Source organism: Erythrolamprus reginae, chromosome 2 (genome assembly GCF_031021105.1).
Source record: "Erythrolamprus reginae isolate rEryReg1 chromosome 2, rEryReg1.hap1, whole genome shotgun sequence".
NCBI classification, from domain to species: Eukaryota; Metazoa; Chordata; class Lepidosauria; order Squamata; family Dipsadidae; genus Erythrolamprus; species Erythrolamprus reginae.
In genome coordinates, this window is record NC_091951.1 from 146,226,520 (window position 1) to 146,253,904 (window position 27,385).

Here is a 27,385-nt window from a genome sequence, read left to right on the forward strand (position 1 = left end):
CTGAACCTTAAAACAACAAGTGATCTCTTCCAGTTACTTTATGTAGATATTAAACAGTAGTGGGGAGCAGACCAACCCCTGCAGCACTCACAGGGGAACAACTATCAAGCCAGAATACCCTTTCCTACCATGTAATCCTGGTGTTACCAGTAGTGTTGGGCAAACCGAACCCGCACAATTCGGGTCCGTACCAAATTTTGTGGTGTTCGGCAGGCCAGACCCGAACCCAATTTTTTTAAAAAAATTGTGATTTAGTTCCGCGTTCGTGCTGAATGCTGCGAAAGCCATCGCCCAGCTGTCATCTGCTGAGAAGAGGAGGAGGAGCCGGGCGCCGGTGGCAGCGGAGGAAGGCGAACACCGGGGAGCTGTCAGCTGGTTGGGAGGCTGGGAGGGAGGCACAAAAGGAGCTGGGGAATCCCATGAAGAGATTCCGGGGGCGGAGCTTTGACATCACGTATACTGGCAGGTTGCTAAGAATGCCAAAATGATCACTTTGGCGTCCTTAGCAACCTGCCGGTATACGTGACCGCCCCCGGAATCTCTTTGTGGGAGGGATTCCACAGCTCCTTCAAAGGGAGGTCTTTTCATGTAATTTTTTTTTTTTTTTTACGAAAAAGAACACCGCAGCGGCTCTGCAAGCAAAGGGAGGTCTTTTCATGTCAAAATAAAAGTTTTTATTTTCACGTGAAAGGACCTCCCTTTGCTTGTGGCGCTGCTGCGGCGTCCTATTTTGTAAATATATATATATATTTACATGAAAAGACCTCCCTTTGAAGGAACTGGGGAATCCCTACCACGAAGAGATTCCGGGGACGGAGCTTTGGCGCCACGAACCGTTCGGGTTCGGGTTTGGGTTCAGTCAAATTTTGGGCGAAGTTTGCCTGAACTTGCCGAACCCGAACACCGTTGGGTTCACCCATCACTAGTTACCAGGATTTGTGTCTGCTATTAAATATGTGACAAATTACATATAACAAAATCCCTAAAAGAATTTTAAACATCAATATATAAACTGATCCTGATATTCAGAATAACTGCCTGATTTATGTTTAATTCATCAATTCAGATAATATACACCATATTCAAATAATGTCCAAATCCATATTCTAATAATGTTGAAATATTTAGCTGTTCCATCTCAAACCTATACTTCAATACAGTAGTCCCTCACCTATCGCTGGTGTTACGTTCCAGACCTGGCCGCGATAGGTGAAATCCGCGATAGGGAATTTATCGACTGATAGTACTTATTTAAGTATTTATATTGTAATTGTTTGGTAAGTTTTCATTGTTTTAAGTGTTTATAAACCCTTCCCACACAGTATTTATTTTAGATACAGTATTTAAATACAGTATTTACAATTTTAGATATATATATTTTTTTAAAAACCTGCCGATCGAGTTCGGCGGGCTGTTTAAATCTGCCGATCGACTTCCTCAGAAACCCGCGATGAAGTGAAGCCGTAGTAGGTGAAGCGCGGTATAGCGAGGGACTACTGTACCTGAAAATATTCTAAGGCAAAAGATGAATGTATTGGAAGCCTCTTAGTTTATGTAAAACATGCATAGATACAAGATGAAAACATTGCCTTCTCCGTCCTGGTGAGAATTAAGAAGATTTTTGCAAAGTTCCTATCTGTTGGCATGCCTCCAGGGTGTGGTTAGTAGACAAAGTTAGTAATTTGGGGAAATAATGCCTGAACTATGTTGAAAGAAAGCATGATTCAAATGGCTTGGAGACAGAGGATAAAAATAATTTTTGTTTCTGTCAAAACATGACAGTTTTTTAATATGTACTTTTATCTAATTATGTCAAGCAAGACAAATGTTTTCAATAATACAGTATATAAATAAAGATAGTAATTTGGTCCACAGGTTGAAGAAGGGAAGAATTCCAAGTAATCCATGGTGACCTGAGCTATTTTTTGAATTATTAAATGTAGAGACTATCTTTTATATATACTCCTTCAAGATGATGCCAGGCATAAATTTGAAAAAATTGTAATGAATTTCTCACAACTTCTAATGCCTTTTAGGTGGAGTCCTTGGTGAAGAATTCAAATGCTAGGAAACCTAAGACACAGTGCAACAAATAAGCAGAGAATGAGTATACAGTATTTAAATAAAAAGCAAAATAAAAAAATGAATTTGTTTATATATCTCATCATCTGTTCTAGAAAGATCTGTGCCAAAACCAAATAATATTCTTTAAACGTGAATAGAATAAAACTGAAATAACATTGCTTTCCAAAAAATAATGCAAAAGAAATTCAAAGAAGAAAAAGAGAACTTTACCATCATTCTACTCTTTCTAGTTCTCATATATCTAAAATGGTACTGTTTTTATCACAAACAGCAACTTTCAAAGTCTTTTTAATCACCTTGTTTCCAATCAGCTGTCAGCAATATTTCTGAACACCCAGGTGATTTTGTTTGAAATTTCTGCAGAAGCCTGGTGGCAAAATAGTAGAACATCACTTTCAGAATGGTTTTAAGATCAGAAAGTCAACCATTCCAATCCCCTCTTAAAATGTTTGAGAAGACAAAAATTAGCTCCCAAATAGAACCTTATAGTTGTATAATAGCATCACCAAATAGGCTTTCACAATGCTTCAGAAGGTTGAATTTCCAATCTTCAAACTGCCCATCCTCATGTCACCTTAAACATGTCACTTAAAACAGCTGAATGAACAATACCCCAGAGGTTGGGTAAGTAAATACAACAATGATATAATAATGAAAGCAGTGACATTATCTGAGCCAGAAAAAGAGTAAAAAGGATAACAGGATATTTATGTGTGTATTTGTGTGTGTGTGTGTGTATGTATTTATTTATTTATTATTATTATTATTAATAATAACAAATAATAATAATAATAATTATAATTATTGTCGTTATTATTATTATTATTATTATTATTATTTTATTTAATATGCTGATCATCTTGGCATTCAAGCCTACTCTGAGTTTAAGAACTCATTTTTGCTCTTTTTGCACATTGTGCCAATGATTTGCCCCTTATGGATACCCCCCCCCCATCCTGCTATTCAATATTCAATATCAAAATGTAATCAAATCAATCAATGAAACTGGGTTCTTACAGATAAGCAAGATTCATCCAATTTATCATCTCAGACTAAGAATTCTTCAAGAGAATTGCCACATATAAAAAGACAATAGCACTGTTGTCTTGACAAAAATGTTTCACCCTGCAGATGCCTTTGGCTGTGAAAATTGCTTAAAGGCTATCTCCCATCAATTGTTTATTTTACATCTGTCAGACAAGTTTATTAGCTCATTCTTTTATGAAACCACCTTTTTTATTCCCCAACCAATAGAAATAATTCCCAACATGTGTTCTATGAAGCAAAGGGTGACTGGGAGAGAGGCGAAGCCTGGGGTAAGCCAAAAGGCAGGCCTCTTTATTAGGTACCATCCATCTTTCTCCCTCACTGTGACTGAAGATTTTTGCAAAGAACATAGACATATTAGTCTAGTGCTGAAATATCAGGTTTGAAGCCAGGAGACGCTGCAGGCATGAAAGTGGCTCCATGACTTTGGACCAGTCACTCAGCTCAACATGCTTCATTGGATTGTTATTTTGAGAAGAATAGGAGGAGGAAAGGGAGGAAAGGAGGGAAGTACAGTATGTGTTTGCCAGCTTGAGTTATAACAATAAAAATAAAGTACGGCATAAATAAATTAAATAAACAAACAAACAAACAAACAAACAAACAAATAAATAACGAATTTATAATTTATGGTTTAGATTATGAGACAAGCGAGAGTATAAAAAAAGAAAAGAATAATGCTATAACCTTAAAATAAGAGGTAAATTTATAATTGTACTTATAACTGCTGTAAAGATCAGAAGTCACCGCTATGTTTTTCTTTTTTTCTTATTTTGAAACCTTTTTTTCTCTTTCCTGCGCTTTAAGTTTTTTCTTTTTTTCTTTTTTAATTTAGAGTAGCTTGCATTCATTATTAAATATTGTCAATGCTAATTACATTCATATATTATTTGGACCCAATCACCCTATAGAAATGAGGACTGTTGGCAGAATAACTGTGAACCAGAAGCTGCTGGACTATTGAAAAGCAAAGGTGGTGGTTTCTTCACCTGTTGCAAATTGAAGTCCAAGGAAAAGAGGATATCTGAAAAGAATATGTTAGTTCTAGAAAGAGCAGGAGAAAATCAGAAAATGCAAAGACCTTCAAATAGAATCTGCAAACTTGTGTAGAACGAGTGGCAAAATAAAACAAAGGTAGAGATAGGCACCTTGAGTGCAGTGATCCCAAAAGAACTGAAAACCATCACCATTGACAAAATCCCCATTTAGTCACTTGAAAAAAATCTGCTTTCCTAGTTAGGAAAATACTAGACTACGCAAAATGGAGTAAACTTACACTAGAGTTACAGAACAAACAGGAAAAAGAATACTATACGTACTATGTGGGGTAAATTCTATAACTGGATTGATGGAAAGAAGGGAACAGGATAATTGTAAATTTTAAAAAATGGAGAAACTGAAGATACTGAAATGTAACTGTAAATATGTCTTTAAGTTTGATGTCTTTCTTGCACTTTGCCTTTTTTACATTTTTTTTGCTTTTTTGTTTTCTAAAAAATCGAATAAAACATACAGACAAAAATCTGCTTTATTTGCAATATATAAAAAGATTTTTATATATTGCTAGATTTTTATTGGATTCCAGATTTGATGTTTTTTCTTTTCTTTTCGTACTTTAGCATTTAGTATTTTAAAACAGAATAACAGAGTTGGAGGTCTTCTACTCCAACCCTCTGCTTAGGCAGGAAACCCTACTACACCATTTACCAATACCATCGAGCAGATTGCTGGGATAAAATCGCTAAGTGAATCAAAACGCCAAATCCTGCGTAAGCATCTGATTGACACCGCGGCGGACCGTATAATAATATACAGGTACAGTATTTGGTTGACTACGCGATGGACCATAACCGAGTCATTTTCCTTGGGTTTCATTTGCAACGTTCTCCTGCGCTATTTTATGAATCGCATGAGAGGCCTCGGGTTGTTTTCTCCGTTCCCTTTTCGCTTTGGGAGGCTCTGAACTGGAGAGGCTGTTTTTAGGACGAAAGCAGTTTGAAATAAGTAATAAATCCGACGATTTTAACTTGAAACAACTTCAATCTAGTCTGAAGACAGAGAAAGAAAGAAAAAAAGATACTGTAGGTTAATTTGAGACCGGAGTAAGTAATAGAAAATCGAAAGCTTTCGCATCGCGGTTCCATGGTGTAATGGTTAGCACTCTGGACTCTGAATCCAGCGATCCGAGTTCAAATCTCGGTGGAACCTGTAAATATTTTTAATTTTCTTTTTTCCATTTATGGATGGATGGGCAAAAAAGGAAGAATTAAGAAAAATATATCTGGAAATTAAGATTAAGTGAAAGGTCAGTATTCTCTCCATTTTATGGTAATAATGGAAAAACCATGTTGCAATCCGGTCGTTTGAGCTAAAGGGCTTTGAGTTTTGAAAAGAACGGAGACTGATTTTACTGTAATATTTCAAATGGGGATTGCTCAACAGATGAAAATATGTGACGGGGAAAATCAATACAGATTTCAAAAGGGAACGAGGAGGAGGACGTGCTAATGGAGGACTTTTCCAAGGAGCTGGTCGTCCGGTGGTTCTATGGTGTAATGGTTAGCACTCTGGACTTTGAATCCAGCGATCCGAGTTCAAATCTCGGTAGAACCTACCCTTTGCGAGGCTGTTTTGTTTTTAGATAATAGCAATTTCTTGCCGAATAGGAAAAAGTGAAAAGTGCCCTTTATTCGTAAGGATCTTTACAATAAACGTACTTCCTTATAAGGTTTGCTTATTTGCTAGCTACAGCTGGCCCTACTAAATTAAAGACAAAGTCAATTGCTTGGGTGTAAAACAAATTTAATTTAATTTAATTTTTTAAATTTAATTTATTAAATTTATAAGCCGCCCAACTCCTTCTGGACTCAAACAAATAAAAACAATTTAAAACAATTTAAATAAAAACATCCATTACTTCTAAGCCGAAGCTGGATGGTATTGCTCAATAGAATAGAATAGAATTGAATTCTTTATTGGCCAAGTGTGATTGGACACACAAGGAATTTGTCTTGGTGCTTATGCTCTCAGTGTACATAAAGGAAAAAGATACATTTGTCAAGAATCATGTGGTACAACACTTCATGATTGTCATAAGGGTCAAATAAGCAATAAGGAAGCAATCAATGTTAATATAAATCTTAGGATACAAGCAACATTACAGCCATACAGTCCTAAGTGGGAGGAAATACAGGTAGTCCCCGACTTACGACGGGGATCCGTTCCCACGGCATGTTGTAATCCGAGTTTGGTGTAAGTCGGAATATTCCGATTTACATGAATATTCCTACTTACACTGCGGCGGCGGTTTCTTCAAGGAACCAACAGCCGGTCCTTCTCGGAGGCTGCAGCAACGCAGGGGATCTCCGCAGGGTCTTCGAAGCCGCCGCCCACCGCGGAGATCCCTTCGCCCGAATGGAGACAGCAGCGGCAGCAGTGGCTTCAAAGCTGTCCCCGGGTCATCGTAATGACGAAACGTCGTACGTCGGGGACAACGTAACTCGGGGACTACCTGTAAGTGATAGGAATGATAGGAACTAGTAGTAATTGTAGTTCAGATTTACTACAAAGTCTGACAGTGTTGAGGGAATTATTTGTTTAGTAGAGTGATGGCGTTCGGGGAAAAACTGTTCTTGTGTCTAGTTGTCTTGGTGTGCAGTGCTCTGTAGCGACATTTTGAGGGTAGGAGTTGAAACAGTTTGTGTCCAGGATGTGAGGGGTCAGTAAAAATTTTCCCTGCCTTTTTTTTGACTCATGCAGTATACAGGTCCTCAATGGAAGGCAGGTTGGCAGCAATTGTATTTTCTGAAGGTCCTGTTGGGTTGCAGAACCAAACCAGACAGTTGTAGAGGTGCAGATGACAGACTCAATGATTCCTCTGTAGAACTGTATCAGCAGCTCCTTGGACAGTTTGAGCTTTGGCCCCAGGCCTGCTGTCAGAGCCAGGTTTTCATGGCTTTCCGGAAGACCAGGAGGGTGGGAGCAGTGCGGATATCTGGGGGTAGCTGGTTTCAGAGAGCCGGCGCCACCACAGAGAAGGCCCTCCACATGGCCCCGCCAGTGGACATTGTTTGGCCAATGGGACCCACAGTAGACCAACCCTGTGGGCTCTAATCGGTTGCTGGGAAGTATGAGGGAGAAGACGGTCCCGCAAGTAGTCTGGCCCTGAGCCATGTAGGGCTTTAGAGGAACTGTGAATTGCTATAGCAATTGCCGTGGCGAAGCTTTTTTTGGCTTGGGTGTGCGTGGACACACTCATAATACAATGCCCTCCCCCAGTGAAGGGCTACCAAATTTTTACTACCACAGTGTGGACATGGCTTATGCAGGACGCCCTGTGTTTTCTTTCAACATCTTTCAGCGCAAATTGGGTGCTCTGGGGTGGAGCTCCATTTTCGCTACCCCCCTGTGACTCCCCCCCTCCATCCAGGCAGTAGCCCATCCCTGCCCTCCCCACTAGGCATACCCACAACCCCTGCACTGCCCTCTGCACATCCCCCCATAATGCCCCCCCCACACGCATGCGCGCAGGCCTCACTGAAGCCTCTAGATTTCTGGTAGGCCCGCTGGGATGTTTTTCGCCATTGCCAAGGTACAGGAGACTTTCCTGAAGCCTGAGGAGAGCAAAAATGGCAGAAAAGAAAGCCAAAAGTCAGCTGACCAGCCCACACATGTGCACTGGAGCTGACATAGGGCAGTGCCTTGTGCGCCCTCCAGTGGTAGATTGCTATTACTGCCACTACCGGTGCGCTGTGCAGGCAGCTTTGGTTTATTTATTTATTTATTTATTTATTTATTTATTTAGATTTGTATGCCGCCCCTCTCCGCAGACACCATGCACGCATGTCCCCAGCGTGTTTTTGCTTCTGCACATGCACAGGAAGCAAAAACATGCTGAAATCTTGTGAGGCGACGTGGTCGTGAGAGAGATTTCAATGATTTTTTACTTCCGCGCATACGTGGAAGCAAAAAAAATCAATGAAATCTCACAGATGCAAGAGTTACCTTGGGAGATTTTGCTTTTGTGCATACACACAAAGCAAAAAATACGAAAAATTAAAGAAAAAAAGATGGCCGCGCCCATAGGTCTGCCACTGGAGCGGTCACGCACAAATTGCGCAATATTGGCCGCTGCTACAGGTGTGCAGTCTGCTACTGTATTGGTAGCAACCCACTACAGGCGCTCTCGTATATGGCTCCGTGTGCCACCTGTGGCACCCTTGCCATAGGTTCGCCATCACTGAGATATAGTTTACAGAAACTATCCAGCTGGGAAATTTTGCTGTGATACTGATTCAGAAACAGTTTTTCAGCAGACAAAAATCTGAAGGGTTTCCTCCAGAGTTCTTGGTTGGTTGGTTTTTACAGCACAGGCTTTTTTCATAATACAGTGGTACCTCTACCTAAGAACGCCTCTACTTAAGAACTTTTCTAGATAAGAAGCGGGTGTTCATGATTTTTTTGCCTCTTCTCAAGAACCATTTTCTACTTAAGAACCAGAGCCTGGAAAAATTTCCCAGGAAATTTGAGAGCGGCCCTTTAATCCCGGCCATCTCAGGCTTTTCTGGGCTGCCAGAGGAGCCTTTCAGTGGCTGTTAAGGAGGGTTTGGCAGTCCAGATGGGAGGCGCGTGCTCCTCCTCGCCGTCTCAGAATCCCTCTTTTTTTTTTTAAGCCTTACATTTTTAGATTTTTTTAATTCCCCTCACCTCACCTTCTTCCTTCGGCAGCGACTGTCCTCCTCTTCTTCTTCCTCCTCCTCCCACCCAAAATCCGAGTTTTTATTTCTTTCCTAATGGGTTTGCACGCATTATTTGCTTTTACATTGATTCCTATGGGAAAAATTGCTTCTACTTACAAACTTTTCTACTTAAGAACCTGGTCACGGAACGAATTAAGTTCTTAAGTAGAGGTACCACTGTACTAGCAAAGATCTTCTGGCTGCAATAACGATGCCTAAAAAACATATTATAGGCAGTCTTTGATTTAGGACTGCAATGGAGCCCAACATTTCTGCTGTTAAGTGAAACAGGTGTTGTGAGTTTTGCCTCATTTGTTAAAGGAATCACTGCAATTGTTCATTGAAATCTGGCTTCCCGTTTACTTTGCTTGTCAGAAGGCTGCAAAAAGTGATAATGTGCAATGCTCATAAATATGTGTCAGCTGCCCAGTATTGGAATTTTGATCACATGACCATGGGGCATTCTGCAATGTCGGGAAAAAAAGCCATGTAACTTTTCCGTGCTATTGTTAAGTTAAAATTATCATTAAAGAACTTTAAGTTGAGGACCTGTTCCTGTACGGCTGAAATGCTCGTTTTGCTCGTGCCTATCAGTCGTCGGGGGGCTGGTTGAGAAGGCAGCACCAGACTCCCCACACCCTCCTGGGCCCCGCAATTTGGGTTCTTTTACCCTCTGTGCATGCTTAGAACACTTTGCATATGCACAGAGGATAAAAGTACCCATGTGGTGGCATCCAGGTGGGTGGGCAGAGCCTCGCACTGCCTTTGTGACCGGCTCTCCAATGACCGACAGGCACAAGCAAACTGGGAGCATTTCAGCCCTGTGTGCCTTAACTCTGGGTGTGTGAGGGCGAGTGAGTGGGTGGCTGCTCTCATTGTGCTAATCCTCAGGATAAAACTTGTGGCGTGGAAGTAAAAGTGCGTATGTTATTAAGATAGATTTGGAAATCATCTGGTGTGACTATAATTATGAACAGGATTAGGGTGGATTTCTTTTTTTAAAAACACATTTTCTTTTTAAAAAATGTTTCTTTGATGCAAGGAGAAACATTCCCACTCTGCAAAAATGATGATTGAGCAGAGACCACCTGGAAGCAGAGAAATTGCTCTGTAACTTTCTCCAGAGGCAATCCCTGTATTTGAATTTAATTAAAGCTTTGGGAAGCCCGACTAAGCTTCTGCCTTTAACTACCAAAATCTGGGCTAGTTACTTACTCATACCATTTGCTTACTCATCAAGAGCACCGCAAATATGCATTTCAGCAGCCCAAGCAGTCCAGGTTCTTATAGTTCAGGGGTCTCCAACCTTGCCAACTTTTAAGACTTGTGGGCTGCAAATTCCAAAATTCCCAGACTTTATTCCAGAATAAAATAGTGGTTAAAACACCAGGCTGCGAGTTCAAGCCACCCAACTCCTTCTGGACTACAACAAATAAAAACAATTTAAAACAATTTAGCCCCTTAAATAAAAACATTCATTACTTCTAGGATGGAGCTAAATGGTATGGCTCAACGGCCCAAGGCCTGCTGGCAGAGCCAGGTTTCCACGCCTTTTCAGAAGGCCAGGAGGGTGGGAGCAGTGCGGATCTCTGGGGGTAGCTGGTTCCAGAGTGGGCGCCACCACAGAGAAGGCCCTCCCATGCGGTCCCGCCATTCAGCATTGTTTAGCCAACAGTATCCGGAGAAGGCCCACCCTGTGTGCTCTTATCGGTCGCTGGGAAGTATTTCGCCTTGGCCATGAAGACCAGCTGATTGACCTTAGGCCAGTCACTCACACTCTTATTTATTTATGGTATTTATTAGATTTGTATGCCGCCCCTCTCACTGCCCTACAATGAGGACAAAAAGATCCAAATAACCTTAGGAGGTGAACAGTTTTAAACTGTTGTTTCTGTGCTGCCTCATTAACTTGAGCAGGGGTAAACCTGGGAAACTGTAGTACCATGGATATGACATCCATAGTGATAGGACTTTTCCATAACCCTAGATTTACACTGAGCAGCTTCCATTTTTGGCACACACACACAAACAAAGCATTTCCCCCCTAACCAGGAGATATATATAGGAATTTATGCTCTCAGAGTATTTTGAACACTGGACTTGTTTATTTAAAAATCTTTTACTGATATCCATATTTTCCAAAGCTTACCATGCACATACATTACAAGCAATAAAATATGCATAACATCAAATTAAATTATATAAAAGAGGCTGCATATCCTTTGAAAATGATTCAGAAGACCTGTTATGAATGTAGCACCTCTTTGCTATTCATTAAAGCAGCCTGCCTTTATTCAGGTTTCTATATGAATCTGCCAAAAGATTAATTAAACCAACTATTAAAGACCCACAACATTGCAGTAGTGATATGGCTACTTTAATGAACACCAGAAATGGTGGATTTTTATACATTTCTTCGGAACTATTGTCAGAGTGTATAAGCCCTAGTATTTAACATAAGATGCGGCTCATTTGTATATACAACGCATTAGAACAGAATAAAAAAAGCCAGAATTGGGAGGTGGGGGACATCCAGGTTAACTCAATGAAAAACTTCCCCACCCGCAATTAAAAATAAATTACATTGCCACGTAACTTGAGAAAGTATTAAAAACTGTGCTTCTATGCTTTTGCCTTGCTTCAGAAATTTAGGCAACCTTGGGTACATTCATCCAAAATTCCTTCTCAATTGCATAACTGATAAGTATTAAAGGTATTCTTAGAAAAGATCAATATCTTTCAGCTCCAGAATATTGTTCTTGTGATAAAAAGGAATCTATGTGTGTAATATGCAGGCCCAACTTTGATACTTTAATGGGCTGATGTACTTGAACATCAAATGCTGTGGAAAAAGTAGCATGAGAAAGTCCTTTATTTTAACGTAGCATTATCCCTACATATACTTTGGCTATTTTAAATTCTTTTCCTCCATGCAAATAAATTTTACCGGTACTAAATATTTTTACTTTATTTTATGTTACTCTCTTCTTGTTACAAGGATACTATGAATAGAGGCATGCAGTTTTATAGCCCAATTCATATGTATAATTAGTACATGAAATGCTCCTCTTCTTCCCAACATCTCCATGCCAAATAGCAATCATTATGATTTCCTGATTTCCTGTATCTTTTTCCTATTCAGTTAGTCCTGGATAAAAACTGAATGCCTTTGTTGGAAAGTGTGATACCACTGAACAACCTCACATCTGAAGGTTACATTTCCACACCAAAAATCCCTATTTTTTGAATTTATAAACTGGCAATTTAAGAACATCCAGGTTTATGCTTGTTGAGGTAAGAGCATCTAATGAAAAAGAAAACACAGGACAGGCCAAAGGCAGCAGAGTTTCAAAGGATCTGACAAAATGAAAAAAATAAGAGAAATTTTTTTAAAAAGAGTCATCAATCTTTGTAGCATTTTTTTTTCTTCCTGAGCAAAGCATTCAAGGGGGTAACTCTGTATATTTGTTTGAGAGACGTGATTCAGAATAGGATTCACATGGATTCACATTACAATTTAAGAACTGCTGATCATTCCTTTCAGTGAGCATGTACTTGAAAGTGCATCACAGTATTGTGTAGGCAGCTCTTAAAATATAAACAAACAAAAAAATCTGGTTTGGCTGGGAACTCTCCCAGGGAGAGCCATCTTCACGGTCAAGAGCTGCATGAACTTTGACATCAAAGTGTGACATCACATGCTAATAAACAGTATCTACGTATTCAGCATATGATCCATGGAAATAAGTCTTATTCTTGTTCTCCTTTTAACAATTCTGCTATAAAGTGTTAATTTATCCCAATGACATTGGCAGTGTGATGCCGGGGGTAAAATGAATGTTCAGGTTTTGCCTGCTTGTGCACAGAATGAGCAGTTGTGAATGGGACAGTCCTTAAGTGATGAGCAGAACTACTGTACAACCTTCCTCCACATATTAAGGCATCTCTCTTCATACCTACCTTCTTCAGAGAGATTATCAGTGACTGATCTACATGGATGTTGCTATCACAATTACAATTTTAAGAAATCCCAGAAAATCCTAAAAACTAATTAGCATTTCTAGGAAGAAGTCACTGAACTGCCTTTTCTTAAAACATCACTTAGAACTTCAGCATTAGACAAGCTGAAAAGAATTATAGTACATCTTAAATCAAGTGAGTCCTTCGTTTCTAATATTGGGGCTTTATGATGTTTGCCTACTCTAGCTTGACCTTTGCCCATTTGGTTTAATGATCTGCACTTACAGTACTCTTAGGATTCAGTACTCTTAGGATACAGTACCTACTTAGGATTCCCCAATCCATCCTGCACGGTTGATAATGACACCAATCTCCCAAATATAGTTTTGAACGTCGATGAATTTACTAGGTTTGTCTTAAGACACCAGCATCTCAGTATTCTGAAGAAGAAATCAATGCCAGTGAGAAGGAGCAAAGGACCCTCTTATCAGGGGAGTTGAAGAAGCCAAATAAAGCTCACTATATGAACATTCATTTCTAGCAGAGGTCAATGTTCCTACTGTTCTCTCAAACTAGTGTAAACACAGACATTCCTTTTGCCATAATTAAGAAAATAGGCCTTACTTTCTGGACACTACATTAATAGTAGGCAGTTTTTATCATATTTTGGCATCTTACTATGTTTGGTAATAATCTGAAGTCTTAAATAAGTGATAAACTTTAACCTGAAATCATTCTGAGTACATTCATCAGTATTAGATTTTTGGCACGCAGGCCTGGAGTACCAAAAGGGTCAGCATTGAAGCACTTTGTAGCAGGCCCTGACTTTCCTTCCAATATACCTTAACAGGTTTATTGATGATTGGGCTAGAGTTCTGGTTAAATAAAGATGCACCACATTTACACTTAGACAGCTGCATTTTGACTCTGCATAACCCCAATGAGGAAACAAATGCAGTTCCAGTTCTGAGCATGCTTTACATGGTTGTGCCTCCAATCTCAGTTGCATAGCATAGTTGTGACAGTGCTGCAGGTCCATCAACCCTGATGCATGTCTTATAATCCGATTGGTCACCACTTGATGTCATAACTGTTGGCAGCTGGTTTTTCCATGTTGTATTTAGTATGCAACGATTCCTGGGCTCTGTTGGACTCCATCCCTTCTAGCCATTCCTGATAAAGCTTCTGAACATGCCCATTGGTTTCAGGAATCTGAACAGGAACTGTGGCATATACGTCCTCCATCTGCTTGAGAAGGGCTTTATCCGGTTTTCCGTCTTCAGTCTGGGCCTGGCCATTCCCATTTAAACAACCTACACACCAATGACCAAAAAAATGATTTATCCACCACAATTCCGTATAGCCTATTGTCATGTGATCTTTACATCTCTATATTCATTTACCCTGTCTATGACATCCCCAGATGTTCACATAAATATCCTGGACAAATACAGCCCTCCCACCTAAAAGCTGTTAGGTGCAAGTTTCAGACAGTCCTGTCTTAACTAAAATGAGCATTTGGCGACATTAAAAGAATTTAATTACTGTATGTGTGCAGTTTTATTTTTTTAAAAAACTATGTAGAAAAACTAGCGGTATATAAAAAACTATGCAGAAGTCTCAGGTTCGGTGATTACCTCCAGGACAGGCTAAAACTTCAACAAAATGGTAGGAACATTTCCCCCTTTTCAACTTCAGAATCATAGTCTGGATATTTCGAAAGCCATAGGCCGCTGCAAAACGTAGCACTGTCTCACCATCCTTTTCTAAGGTAACCTCCTGAAAGTCTTTGTTTCTGAAAGGACAGAGGGGGAAAAAACGTTTTCGTTTTGGTCCCAAACAAAGCAAGCAAGCTAGCAAGCAAGTAAACAAAGTAATATGGATAAGATTTCCTATTTCAGCCTCTATATCTGCTATCTTTTGCTGCTCCTTTTGGGAAGGAATATGATCACTCTTTTCAAACTGTTTCAATATTTTTTCCAAAAGTGATTGCAAATGTAATAAATTTATACATATATGGTATAGGTGTGTGTGTGTGTGTGTGTGTGTGTTTATTGATTTAGAACTACATACTGATGACATAGGCCCTTAGTAGTTCTCATATGCCTTAGTGGCTCAGCAGGTAAAATAATGAGCAGTTCTTCTCTATTAAAAATAAAAGGTGTGTGTGTGTGGGGGGGGAATACTAGCAGCGTGACGATACCAATTCTTTATCGACTGGCCCTGCATTGGTTCTTCATGTTCTTTTCAACTTAATCCAACATGTTGTTTAATGCACTTTCTTATGTAAACAAAGTGCTCTACTATCCCCCCCCCCATTTGACTGTGGTTTTATTATGACTTATTTTACTATGAATAATTTTATTCGTATTAATCTAGTCTTCATAAAGAAAGGCTAATCATTGATCTTAAAAGAGTTCAGGTCTTGGACTTTTATAGCAAGTGACAGTCTTTGCATCTCTAATTCAGGACCATTTCACCCTGCAGGCAAAGGGACCAGGCTCTGAAGGTTCAAAAAGTGGCCTTGTGGACAGACTTCCCCTTTGGAATTCTTGTGCCTAAAAGCAACTTCAATTCAAGGGTCCCAGCCTTCCAAAGCTTACTGGATTCCTTAAACATTGATTTAACAAGAAGAACAACAACCCAGAAATAAACAATGGCTGTTAAGCAATTGCATTCTTTATATACAGTGTTTTAGAAATAAATCTAATACTGACCCATGAAATGAAGGCTTGTATACAAAATAAATATGTAAATAACGTTGGATCAAGGCATTAAGTAAATATTATAGCCAACAAAGTAGTCTAGCCTTCATAAGCCTGTGCTGCCTTTGTAAAGCTGCACTGCATTAGCTGTGCTGTCTTTCCAAAAGTGTTCAGAAGTTTGCACAGGTTTACAAATAAGGGCTAAGTTTTATGAATGCTCAGGCGTCCCATATAGGAAAAGTTCACCAGAGAACCTAAAAGTTCACCAGAGAAACTGGGCACAAAAAGAAGGCAGCAAGGAGAGTGAAGCTCTCCTGCTTTGGCTCTGGCAGTTGGGGGCAAAAGGCAAAAGTCGGTGTAGGGAACTGGAAGAGAAAGCAACTGGGTAAATGAATGCTTGCTGGGGCTTGCTGGATTAGGCTGGATAGCTTGAGGTTTCCTGGGGTGTGGTAAGCAATCCCAGAACCATGAGGTTCTGGGGCTGCTTGCCACCCTATAAGGCAGGATGCAGGGTGGCCAAAAGGGCACAGATGCATGGGGTAGATAGGCAGGTGGGGGAACCAAACCCAGAAAGGCTTGGAGTGAGTACTTAATGACTTAATTAATTTATTTTATTTTATTTATTAGATTTGTATGCCGCCCCTCTTCCGTAGACTCTGACCATTAATGATCAGTTAATGATTGCAATAGGGAAAGAGTGCTGAAATTGGTGCACTCACCTTTTTGCTTTATGATCACATGGACTTACAAAGCCATCCTGCTCCAGATTGTTATAAGTTGAGGACTAACTGTACGTGTGGCCTGAAAAGCAATTATTTTCTCTTTCTGCTTAATTTTTAGTTAACTTTTAATTAAGCAACTTACTTTAGTATTTTGTAGGTGAGCTCCTTCACTTCAGTATTGAATAGCTCCTTGGCAGCGTGTTTAAAGATGTGCTCTAGGTAACCATCCGATCTTCCATCATGCCGATTTAACTCTTCTTTTATGCCACCAAACCTGTTAAGCAATAAAGGGAGAGTCAAGAGGTAGAAAACCAAGGTTGCTTTGTATAAATGGCGACCTTGACCCTTTAAATGTGTCTGACCATGCTATCATTCCGGGCAAAAGGTTGATGCTGGCTGAGAGCTATGGAAGCTACAGTGCAGCATATCTAGATTGGTGAAGGATACAAGATAAAGGTTTCCCCTGCCCACTTGTATCTGCCTCTAAAAGATGATGCAGGGGTGGGTTCTAACTTACGTCGCCACCGGATTGCTTCCCCCTGCACTACATGGCCATGCATGCAGAGTGCTAAAAATCCAGCTTCTGTGCATGCGCAGAAGCAAAAGAACAGCTTCTGCACCTGCGCAGAAGCCCAAAACAAGATGCTGCCACTGTGGCGAGAGCCATTTCGGGGTCATGACCAGCTGACCATCGCTCCCAGTTGAAATTCCTGCTACTGGATCTATAGAACTGGTCCGAATCGGGAGCAACCCACAACCTCTAGGGTAATGCCCATCTCCATTTGCTAGACAAGGGAGCCAGCACTGCCCGAAAACCTTTTCCATGGTCATGTGACCAACATGATTATATGCGGAGGCACACAGAACACTGTTACTTTCCCACTGAGATGGTACCTACTTATCTATTCACATATGCTAGGTGGGCAGGAACTGGGGCAAGTAACCATTGAGATCACCCTGTTGCAGGGCACTCAGATTTTCAAAGCCGGGCTGTCAGCTTTTCAGTGTGTTTACCTGCTGAGCCATCGTACCCCCATTTAACACAGTAAGGGAATCAAAAACTTCTGCCACCCATAGTCATATTATGTGGATATGTGCATTTGTGCTTTGGATTGGAATAAACAATTATTATATGTGCATGACAAATCCTAGTTTGGAATTGGAGCATACAAATGTTAAAAGTAACAGACAACTGCAGCTTCGAAATGTGTTTGTGATTTATCTCCCATTTGATCTTGTAAGCATGTTTTTTCCCCCTTGTTGTTTGGTTTCCTGTAGACAAAATTACATATTTGTCCTGCAAACAAATATTGCTAAAGACACTGTTTCTAATAAAATGGGTTACCAAGTGCTCTTGCAGAAGACAAAAGGCTAAAAAGTGGCATTTTTAAAACACTTAAGCATTGCTTTGAAATCTAAAAATTATATTATAGTGGAAGGCTTTTAAACACCTAAAAGACTTCCACCGTAATATAGGTCTTAGATTTTAAAGCAATACTTAAGTGTTTTAAAAATGCCACTTTGTGGTAGTAGTTTGTCTTTTGGGGAAAAAAAGTTGTCAACTGCCCAAGGAGCTGCTGATACAGTTCTACAGAGGAATCATTGAGTCTGTCATCTGCACCTCTATAACTTTCTGGTTTAGTTCTGTAACCCAACACAGACTTCAGAGGATAATCAGAACTGCAGAAAAAACAATTGCTGCCAAACTGCCTTCCACTGAGGACCTATATACTGCATGAGTCAAAAAGAGGGCAGGTGAAAATATTTACTGACCCCTCATGTCCTAGACCTAGACATAAACTGCTTCAACTCCTACCCTCAAAACGTTGCTACAGAGCACTGCACACTAAGACAACTAGACATGAGAACAGTTTTTCCCCGAACACTATCACTCTGTTAAACAAATAATTCCCTCAACACTGTCAAACTTTTTACTAAGTCTGCACTACTATTACTACTAGTTTTTTCTGTCTTCGGAGAAGGGCAGCATACAAATCTAAATAACAATAACAACAACAACAACAACAATAATAATCGTCATCATCACCATCATCATCATTCCTATCACCCATTTCCAACAAGTTATGACTGTAACTTGTTGCTTATATCCTTAACATTTTTATTAATATCGTTTCTTCATTGCTTATTTGACCCCTATGACAATCATTAAGTGTTGTACCTCATGATTCTTGACAAATTTATATTGTCTTTTATGTACACTGAGAGCATATGCACAAAAACCTAATTCCTTGTGTGTCCAAACACACTTGGCCAATAAAGAATTCTATTCTATTCTATATAATGTTCAATAGTGTTGTGGTTTCCCATGATAAACATTCCATGCTCCTATAACAAGAGCATCTCAGGACAGGCATGTGGACCCAGTGTCAACCCCACAAAGCAAAGCTTATGTGTCCCAGTACTGCATGCTGGGCATTCCACTCCATCATCCATCATGCCACTCCATCATCTCTGCAAATAGCACAACAATAACCCCTTGCTTCTGAGCTACAATTCAGAGCATATGGTAGTGTTACTGTCAGGGGTTATAGATGCTCACATTAGCAAAAGTCAGCTATCTGACAACATCAATATTTCACTTGGATGAGAACTGCTGAACTCCCATCTGGCTCATGTCATCTACTCATATGTTGGAGGGAGGGAAGGAGAGAGGGAGGGAGGAGCTGATTCATAGTTTTCTTCCTGTGTCTGTTGATAAATAAGACAAAGGGAACAAAGAAGCTGGCTAATACTTTGGTTCTGCAATGGAGAGCTACAGGACAGCCAGCAATAAAGAAAAGCAATGGAGATGGAATCTCCAAATATAACCAGGATCTCAAATAATCGCAAATTTTTTTTTCAAGGAGGGCATCCTGAAACAAATCAATTTTTAATAGGATTGTTACTTTATGTAGTGTAATGCAAAGTCCATAATAATTCATATTTGTGTTTCTGAAATGCTTTCATCTGGTGGAGATGCCTAAGGTGATAGTTTTTAGAGAAATCATGAAACAAAAACCATCATCAAAGCTACTTACAAGGTATCAAAGGACACCTCACTTATTTCTTTCAATGATATTTTTCTTTGCTCCATCATTTGGAAGACTTCACCTGTATTGGGGGGAAAAACTTCCTTAAATATGTAACAACGTTACTAAACACTAATTCTCAAGATAATTTTCTTCTTTTTCTAGAACAGGTTTTGTTTTTTGTTTTTACTCTCCCATCTGGAAAACAGCTTTCAGGCTCCTTGGAAGCAAGGGTGGGCTACTGCCCAGACGAGGGGGAACGCAGTGGGGTAGCAAAAATGGAGCTCCACCCCAGAGCACCCAATTTGCACTGAAAGATGTGGAAAGAAAATGCAGGGCATCCTGCATAAGCCATGCCCACACTGGTAGTAAAAGTTTTGGTAGCCTTTCACTGCTTGGTAGGCTTCCATCCAAATATTAGCTAAGTCTGAACTTAATTGGTTTCTAACTGGTTCTTCCCTCAGGTGAGGTAACCAAACACAATGTTGTCATCACTCCGAAAATGAAAACTATGATCTCCTAGTTCCCAATAACAAATGAAGATTCATTAGTGCTTGAGAGCAATAAAGGTATTTGGGCATTTGAGAAAACAAGTATACAAGTTCTCTGAGTTTGTTAAAATCAGAAAAAGAATAAACTACATATGCCCATGAACATTCTCCCCAACGATTAGGGTTGACTCAATTTAAAGAATATGAAGCACAGAAACATGACAGCTTCTCAATCACAGCTTCACTGTTATACATTTGTTCCAGTCAGTCTCCGTTTGGGGTCATGGAAAAGTGGCACATGAATATTCTAGGAAGTTAAGTTCCCAGGGGAGAGTGAGAGGACAGGAGAACAAATTTAGCATCTATGTATCCTTTTGCTATTACAGTGTTCCCTCAGTTTTCGCGGGGGATGCGTTCCGAGACCGCCCGCAAAAGTCGAATTTCCGCGAAGTAGAGATGCGGAAGTAAATACACTATTTTTGGCTATGAACAGTATTACAGGCCTTCCCTTAACTCTTTAAATGCCTAAATTGCAATTTCCCATTCCCTTAGCAACCATTTAGATTATTACTCACCATGTTTATTTATTAAAGTTTATTAAAAAAATATTTATTAAAGGCGGATGAAAGTTTGACGATGACATATGATGTCATTGGGCGGGAAAAACCTTGTTATAGGGGGAAAAACTGCAAAGTATTTTTTAATTAATATTTTTGAAAAAAATGTGGTATAGACTTTACGCGAAGTTCGAACCCGCGAAAATCAAGGGAACACTGTATACATGCATTCCCCTATTGCCTGTTTTATATATAATCGGGGCATATCTTACCAGAAATATTTCCCGTCACTATATATGTCCAGCAGACATCAAAACAACACAATGTAATATCAAAGATGAAAAATATGATTGCTTTCGCAACATTTCAAAATGTAAACTACCCTAGCTACTTTTATCCTCTTCTTTTAAAATATCCAATCATATCCAGCCAACTTTACTGTTACATGATTATAGGTCCTTGTACAATGTCCTTATTGGAAGAAGTTTGAGTAAAAGAAAATAAAGTGTTTTGTAAAGAAGATATTACCTGATGTTAAAACGCAATCTACATCTTGAGAGTTATGCAAATGGGTATAAAAATCTTCTCGTAATGCTTCTAACTTTTTGTCATAGCAAGGGGCCACCACAATATGGAAAATTTTATCAGGGGATAGATTCTAATGGAAAAAGAGAAAAAAAGAAAATACATTTACACACACATACACATTCACAAAGCGCTTCTTACATAATTTGGATTTGGGGGCAGATGTTTACAGATCTTTCATGGCCTCATTAGGTAATATTATTAGTCTGCAATGGCTGGGCAATATGACCCCATCATATTATGGTATATCAATCTGCTTTTGGGCTACAGGCAGGTTTTTGTTATTCATGATTAAAGGTCTGGACGGCTTTTGGTCTATGAGATTGACCTATTCATGTCTTTGATTGTTTAACTTGGGCTTTTTTATTTAATGTCAAACCATTTAAAGTTATTTTATGAACAGTAGTATATACTGTAAGTGTTAAAATCAGTAATAAAATCAAAGTAGCATAAAATCTGCACTGATGATGTTACCTATTTGGGCCATGAAACATTGGCTAACTGAGCTCAGAGAGCACCAAGCAGTCTACAGTTCAATCTTGAGCTACAGATATTATCTTCTATTGGAATATGAATTTTGTCAGATTGGAAATTAACAAAATTAGTCTATCCCAGTGTTTCCCAACCTTGGCCACTTGAAGATATTTGGACTTCAACGCCCAGAATTCCCCACCCAACGAATCTGGGAGTTGAAGTCCAGATATCTTCAAGTGGCCAAGGTTGGGAAACACTGGTCTATCCTATAGCCTCAATATATGCTTCCTAGCGCCCAATCATTAGCTCTTTTGGAGAATTACCGTATTTTTCGGAGTATAAGACACACCTTCTTCCTCTCAAAAAAGTGGGTGAATATTTATAGTGGGTGTCTTATAGACCCAATATGGACGTTTTTGGCCTTCTAAATCCTCCACGTGTTGCCTATTTGCACTCCCTGGCCCCCAGAAGCACTCTGTGGCCAAAACCAGCCCATTTTTGGTGAAAACAGGCCATGCAGTGTGTTTTTGGGGACCTGGGAGGACAAAAATGTGACACACAGGGAAGGTTTGGGAGCCTCAAAACATGCCTGTTTCGGGTGAAAACGGGCCACGTGGACCACTGCAGAGTGCTTCTGGGGGCTGGTGAGGAAAAAAATGCAACATATGGAGGCCAAACACTATGTTTTCTTGTTTTCCTCCTGTGTCTTATAGTTTGGTGCGTCTTATTATTCAAAAAACCCCAAACCCCAGTATCTACTTTGAAAGGGTAGACTGTAGACTGTATATGCACTGGACTGCAGCTTTTGTAATCCAGAACAATTTAAGGCTTGTACTTTTAGGCATTTATTAAATTTATATGACACCGACAACCTGGGTACTCATTTACCCCCCCTTGGAAGGATGGAAGGATGAGTCAATCTTGAGCTGGTCAGGATCGAACTCATGGCTGTGGGCAGAGTCAGCATACAATACTGCATTCTAACTACTCTACCACCAAGGCTTTTTTTTATATACAGGTCTTTGCTTATATGGGATGTGGAGAATCTGGAATGCTGGCACCAAAATCTTCCATGGAGCCAAAATAGAGCAGATAAGTAAATCACTTAAAACAATGAATTCACTTACTGTGCTTCTCTTTATCAGGAAGATTTCACATACACACTCTAATGTTGCCTTTAATGTCAAAATGACTTAAGTAGCAAGAGATGAGTGCTAGCAGAAGCTCACTTGGTCAAGAGCACAAGCTGATGTTAGAGAAGGATTCCAGCAGAGGTGGGTATTCAGCAGGTTCTGACCAGTTCTGAAGAACCGGTAGCAGAAATTTTGAGTAGTTTGGAGAACCAGTAAATACACCTCTGGCTGGTCCCATCCCCATCTATTCGCTGCCTCCTGAGTCCCAGAACATAGGGAGGAAATGGGGATTTGGCAGTAACTTTCCCCTGGAGTGGGGAGGCAATGGAGATTTTACAGTATCCTTCCCCTGCCTCGCCCACCAAGCCATGCCCACAGAACTGGTACTAAAAAAAATTGAATCCCACCACTGCAGGTTACCTGAATGCTTTTCAAATACTCATATTTACTAGAGCCAGCTAAATGGATAAAACCCTTTGTAAAATGATACCAGACACGAGGATCTAAGTCCAGAATGATAAAAGAACACTGTTCTCAAAACTGTTTGAAGCCCCAAAATCAGAAATTGGAAATTCATACCTGCTGCCTGGCAAAATAATTCTTCACAAGGGAACCCATGATCTGCTGTGGTGACTTCGCAGTGCAAATATGTGGGATTACCATGCTGGGCAGGACTCTCTCTGCATACTGGATCCAGCCTAGAAGGCACAAACAAAATTAATAAAAGTGGGTCTGAACTGGGTGGAATACTCTTAACCAAGAAAGTTAAAATGTAATTAAATTAAAAAGACGAACGCAAAGCACTATTTCAAAAATACTGTATCGCCATGATGATGAATTGATAATAAATAAATTATTCGAGCAAGCCATGTGTATGCAGTTGGTTTTGTTCTCTGACATCTCAACATCACATCACCGAAGGATCATCAGGCTGCAGACAGTATGAATTTGGGAGATTTTTCCAGACTTGGATTGTTACATGAGAATTGAACTAATGTGTTTGGTTTCAGGAACTATCAGCTATAGAAACGTTGAATGCCAGATTCATAGGAAAATCTTACATTTTCAGTATTATTTCCAGACTTGATATTTAGAAAAATCCAAATAATTGTCATAGGTTTTCAGAAAAGATACTTTCTTCCTCTTCAGTGCCAGTAATTAGCATGCTGCAGTGCCTGAAATTATAGGGCAGAGGGTACCAAGCTTGGTGCCTGGATTTAACAGGCTCAACTATACGAGGCCACACACAAAGCTATGCATGTATTGGAAAGGAAAATAGGCAGAAGGCAGGCTGTTGCTATCAGTGAGGCTATCATCATTTGCTGTTGCAGTACCAAATGTTTTCTGCAAGTATTTCAGGGCTGCAAGAACATTTTCAAGACATACAATAATATTTCCCAGAAATGTGATTTTTCCATTTTTTTCCAAGTCTTTTTATAGCTCAGATCTGAAACTTCTGCAACACCACTTTTAGATTTCTTTTTCTTTTCCTACACAACACTATCTATTAAGGGACTGTATCATGAAATAATGTGAGAAAACTATGTTTCCAATCACTTCATAGGGAGTGAACATTGGCTACCATGCAACTAGTAAAGGGAAGCATGAACCTCAGAAGGACTGGATTGGAACTCACTGCCTTGCCACCTTGAACTATGGTAATATCAATGCAACAGAATTTGGATATTTAATGTTAATATATTTGTTTGATTCTATTTTTAAAATTAAAAAACTATTGTTTTAATTGCAATTGGTTATGACCTATAAAGCCCTTCATGGCACCGGACCAGATTATCTCAGGGACCACCTTCTGCTGCACAAATCCCAGTGACCAGAGTGGGCCTTCTCCGGGTCCCGTCAACTAAACAATGTGGCTTGGCGGGACCCAGGGGAAGAGCCTTCTCTGTGGCGGCCCCGGCCCTTTGGAACCAACTCCCCCCAGAGATTAGAATTGCCCCCACCCTCCTCACCTTTCGTAAGCTTCTTAAAACCCACCTCTGCTGTCAGGCATGGGGGAACTGAGATATTATTTCCCCCTAGGCCTTTACAATTTACACATGGTATGTTTGTATGTATGTTTGGTTTTATAATAAGGTTTTTTTTTATAGTTATTTTAGTATTGGATTGGATTGTTACATGCTGTTTTTTTTATCATTGTCGTTAGCCGCCCCGAGGGGCGGCATAGAAATCCAATAAATAAATAAATAAAATAATAAATTGCAGTATTTGATTTTAGATTGCTTCAAGGTTTCTTGAGAAATTGTTTTGAATAAACAGCAGCATAAACAGCTGCTAAAATTAAAGTTAATAATCTAGCAAATCTTTGACCTGAAAAGTCCCAGAAAGGGTCTGTATTAGGCCCTCTTTAACAAACACCTTAACAAGTCTTTTGCAATAGCAATCATTATTTTCCACCATAATGTTCTAGATTTAGAAAGATGGCATTTTGTTATTTTCAACACAACTTTTAATCCTATTCTATAAACTGCCTAGAATGCAAAAATGAATAAGCAAATAAACATATACAAGGCCCTGTGGGAAAGTTAACGTAGTTATCTGATTTTGGTCAGGATTGAAGGATCACATTTTAACAATTCTTTTTAAAAAGAAGGGGGCGGTAGGAGGCAAAAGCAACAAAGAATTTCAGTTAGGGCAAGACATGTAGGAGAAACTATACTGCAGACTGGCTGTTCACAGGAAGGCTCCAGATGCATCTTGACAGACTTGTACACTGGGCCCAAACAAATGAAATTCAATGCAAAGAAAAGTAAAATCCTACAACTAGGTAAGAGAAACCAAAGACATACATATAAACTGGGTGAAACCACAATAGCAGCAACAGTGAGAGGGATATTAGTGGACAACCAACTAAATATGAGCCAGCAATGTGCTGCAGCAGCCCAAAAAGGCCAATACAATCCTGAGTTACATTAACAGAGGGATACAATCTAGGACTAGGGAAGTACCACTCTATAAAGCCTTTGCTAGAGTACTGCATCAGGTTTTGGTCACTACACTACAAAAAAGACATTGAAACTCTAGAAAACATGCAGAAGAGAGCAGCCAAGATGGTAAGGGGACTGGAAACTAAAACATACAAAGAAAGGTTGCAGGAACTGAGCATGGCCAGTATAGCAAACAGAAGGACTAGGGGAGACATGGTAGCAGTGTTCCAATACTTGAGGGGCTGCCACAGAGAGAAAGGGTCAGGATGTTTTCCAAGGCACCAGAAGGCCAGATGAGGAATAATGGATGGAAGCTGACCAAGGAGAGATTCAATCTGGAAATAAGGAAGAACCTTCTGATGGTGAGAGTGATAAACCACTGGAACAGCTTGCCTGCAGAGGTTGTCCAACACTTGAGATTTTCAAAGGGAGATTGGACTGCCATTTGTCCAAAATAATGTAGGGACTCCCACTTGAGTGTGTGTGTGTGTGTGTGTTGGACTAGATGACCTACAAGGTACCTTCCAATGTAAATAAATAAGTAAGTAAGTAAGTAAGATTCTTAGTGGATGTGATTCTTTCTTCAATAACGGCTCTACTTAAGGTTCGGATCAGAAGAAGCCACGAAGATACTTTCAATTCACCTGGAAAAACAAATGTCACTTTATTCCCCCCAATTTGCAAATCTTCTTAGTTCCCTTCTGAAAGCCTAGTGCAAGCCACAGCAGCTGGCTGATACTTCTGTCCAAACTTATCTGAGCATGCACTTGCTTTTCCTTATCCTCTCTTGTCTTTTTTGGCTTCACCCTCTCATATCTACCCATACACATTTGCAGATAGAAAACTTCTAGCAGAGAGTGAAAAAAAATGTATTATGTATAATGACTTTGTTGTAATACACTGGTATACATGTTGCAAGTTATGTAAACAAAATGTAATGTGTAATGCAGCAGTGGCTCCTTGAAACAAACAGAGTGGTCCCATAAATCATTTATAATAATTCATCTCAGCAAAGGTGAGCTTCCAGAGCTTCCAAGTCTTATAATTTCTGATCAAACAAGTCTCAGCAAAGTTTAATGAGCTGAGTCAAGAACCAGTTTATAGCATGAGTCACTCTGTAAATTGAGTGACCTCCAAGTATCTGTTTTGATAAGAAGAAATGCAAAGTTCAGGGTATTACGTCTAGCCTTGCACTTTCACACATTTGCCATTGCATGATCACCCAGACTGCCTTGGTGTATAAGAAGCAGGCTCCAGAAGGTGTTTATCTTTATTGAAACAAGCACCCAGACCTTTTCTGCAGAGTCAGCTCCAAGGCAGAACTCTAGAAGTAGGGTTATAGAAAAGCTGGAGACTGGACTCAGAGCACTTCCTGGTTACCATATAGAAATACACCCCTTCTGCTGCTCAAAGTCAGTGTTTGCCATTCACAACCAGATGTCCTGTGTGCTTTCAACCAAAGCCGCCATTCCTTCCAGCCAGAGCTATGCCTCAATCTCCCATTACAGCAAACTCTGGAGAAGCAAATTACAGCATGTCTGGATTTAGATTTCTCACCTGGACAGGCAGAAGAAAACATTGGCAAAACATGCTCCTCCTGATTCTGTTGGCGGTACCGTTGCACAAATTCCTTCTGACTCTCCAGAAGACTGAAGTCAGCAGCTATTGTGGTGTCAAATACATAATGCACTCCTAGAAAACAGACCAATTACAGACGTGAATTACTTTTTTTTTCTTCAGACAAAGCTGGTTTTTGGCATGTGTCCTCTGCATTTCATGCGGAAACTTTATTTTCACACGGAAAAGATTTAAATGAAACCTCTCCACCCACCAATCCAAGCAGCAGCCTAAAAGATCATCTTTAAGTCTACAGAATATGTTAACAGACCTTCCTTCCCACTGAGGAATTTGATC

The 27,385-nt window shown here is 39.8% G+C and overlaps 1 protein-coding gene and 2 non-coding genes across 5 annotated transcripts in view; 2 read left to right on the forward strand and 1 right to left on the reverse strand.

Annotated features, from left to right (window-relative positions):
* Positions 1–5,268: 5,268 nt before the first annotated feature.
* On the forward strand, positions 5,269–5,340 carry TRNAQ-CUG (transfer RNA glutamine (anticodon CUG)). Its single transcript has one exon. It is a non-coding gene; the product is annotated as a tRNA-Gln (tRNA).
* Positions 5,341–5,673: 333 nt separating this feature from the next.
* Positions 5,674–5,745, forward strand: TRNAQ-UUG (transfer RNA glutamine (anticodon UUG)). Its single transcript has one exon. It is a non-coding gene; the product is annotated as a tRNA-Gln (tRNA).
* Positions 5,746–10,955: 5,210 nt separating this feature from the next.
* The window catches only part of NARF (nuclear prelamin A recognition factor), a 29,770-nt gene continuing 13,340 nt past the window's right edge, over positions 10,956–27,385 (reverse strand). For all 3 annotated transcript variants that reach the window (XM_070739792.1, XM_070739794.1, XM_070739793.1), the window contains exons 6-12: positions 27,029–27,163; positions 23,106–23,224; positions 20,863–20,992; positions 19,296–19,368; positions 16,400–16,531; positions 14,468–14,625; positions 10,956–14,143 (exon numbers count right to left, since the gene is read on the reverse strand). In XM_070739792.1, coding sequence (XP_070595893.1) covers positions 13,902–14,143; positions 14,468–14,625; positions 16,400–16,531; positions 19,296–19,368; positions 20,863–20,992; positions 23,106–23,224; positions 27,029–27,163 — 989 coding nt within the window. In that variant the 3' untranslated portion in view covers positions 10,956–13,901. The remainder of the gene's footprint in view (positions 14,144–14,467; positions 14,626–16,399; positions 16,532–19,295; positions 19,369–20,862; positions 20,993–23,105; positions 23,225–27,028; positions 27,164–27,385) is intronic.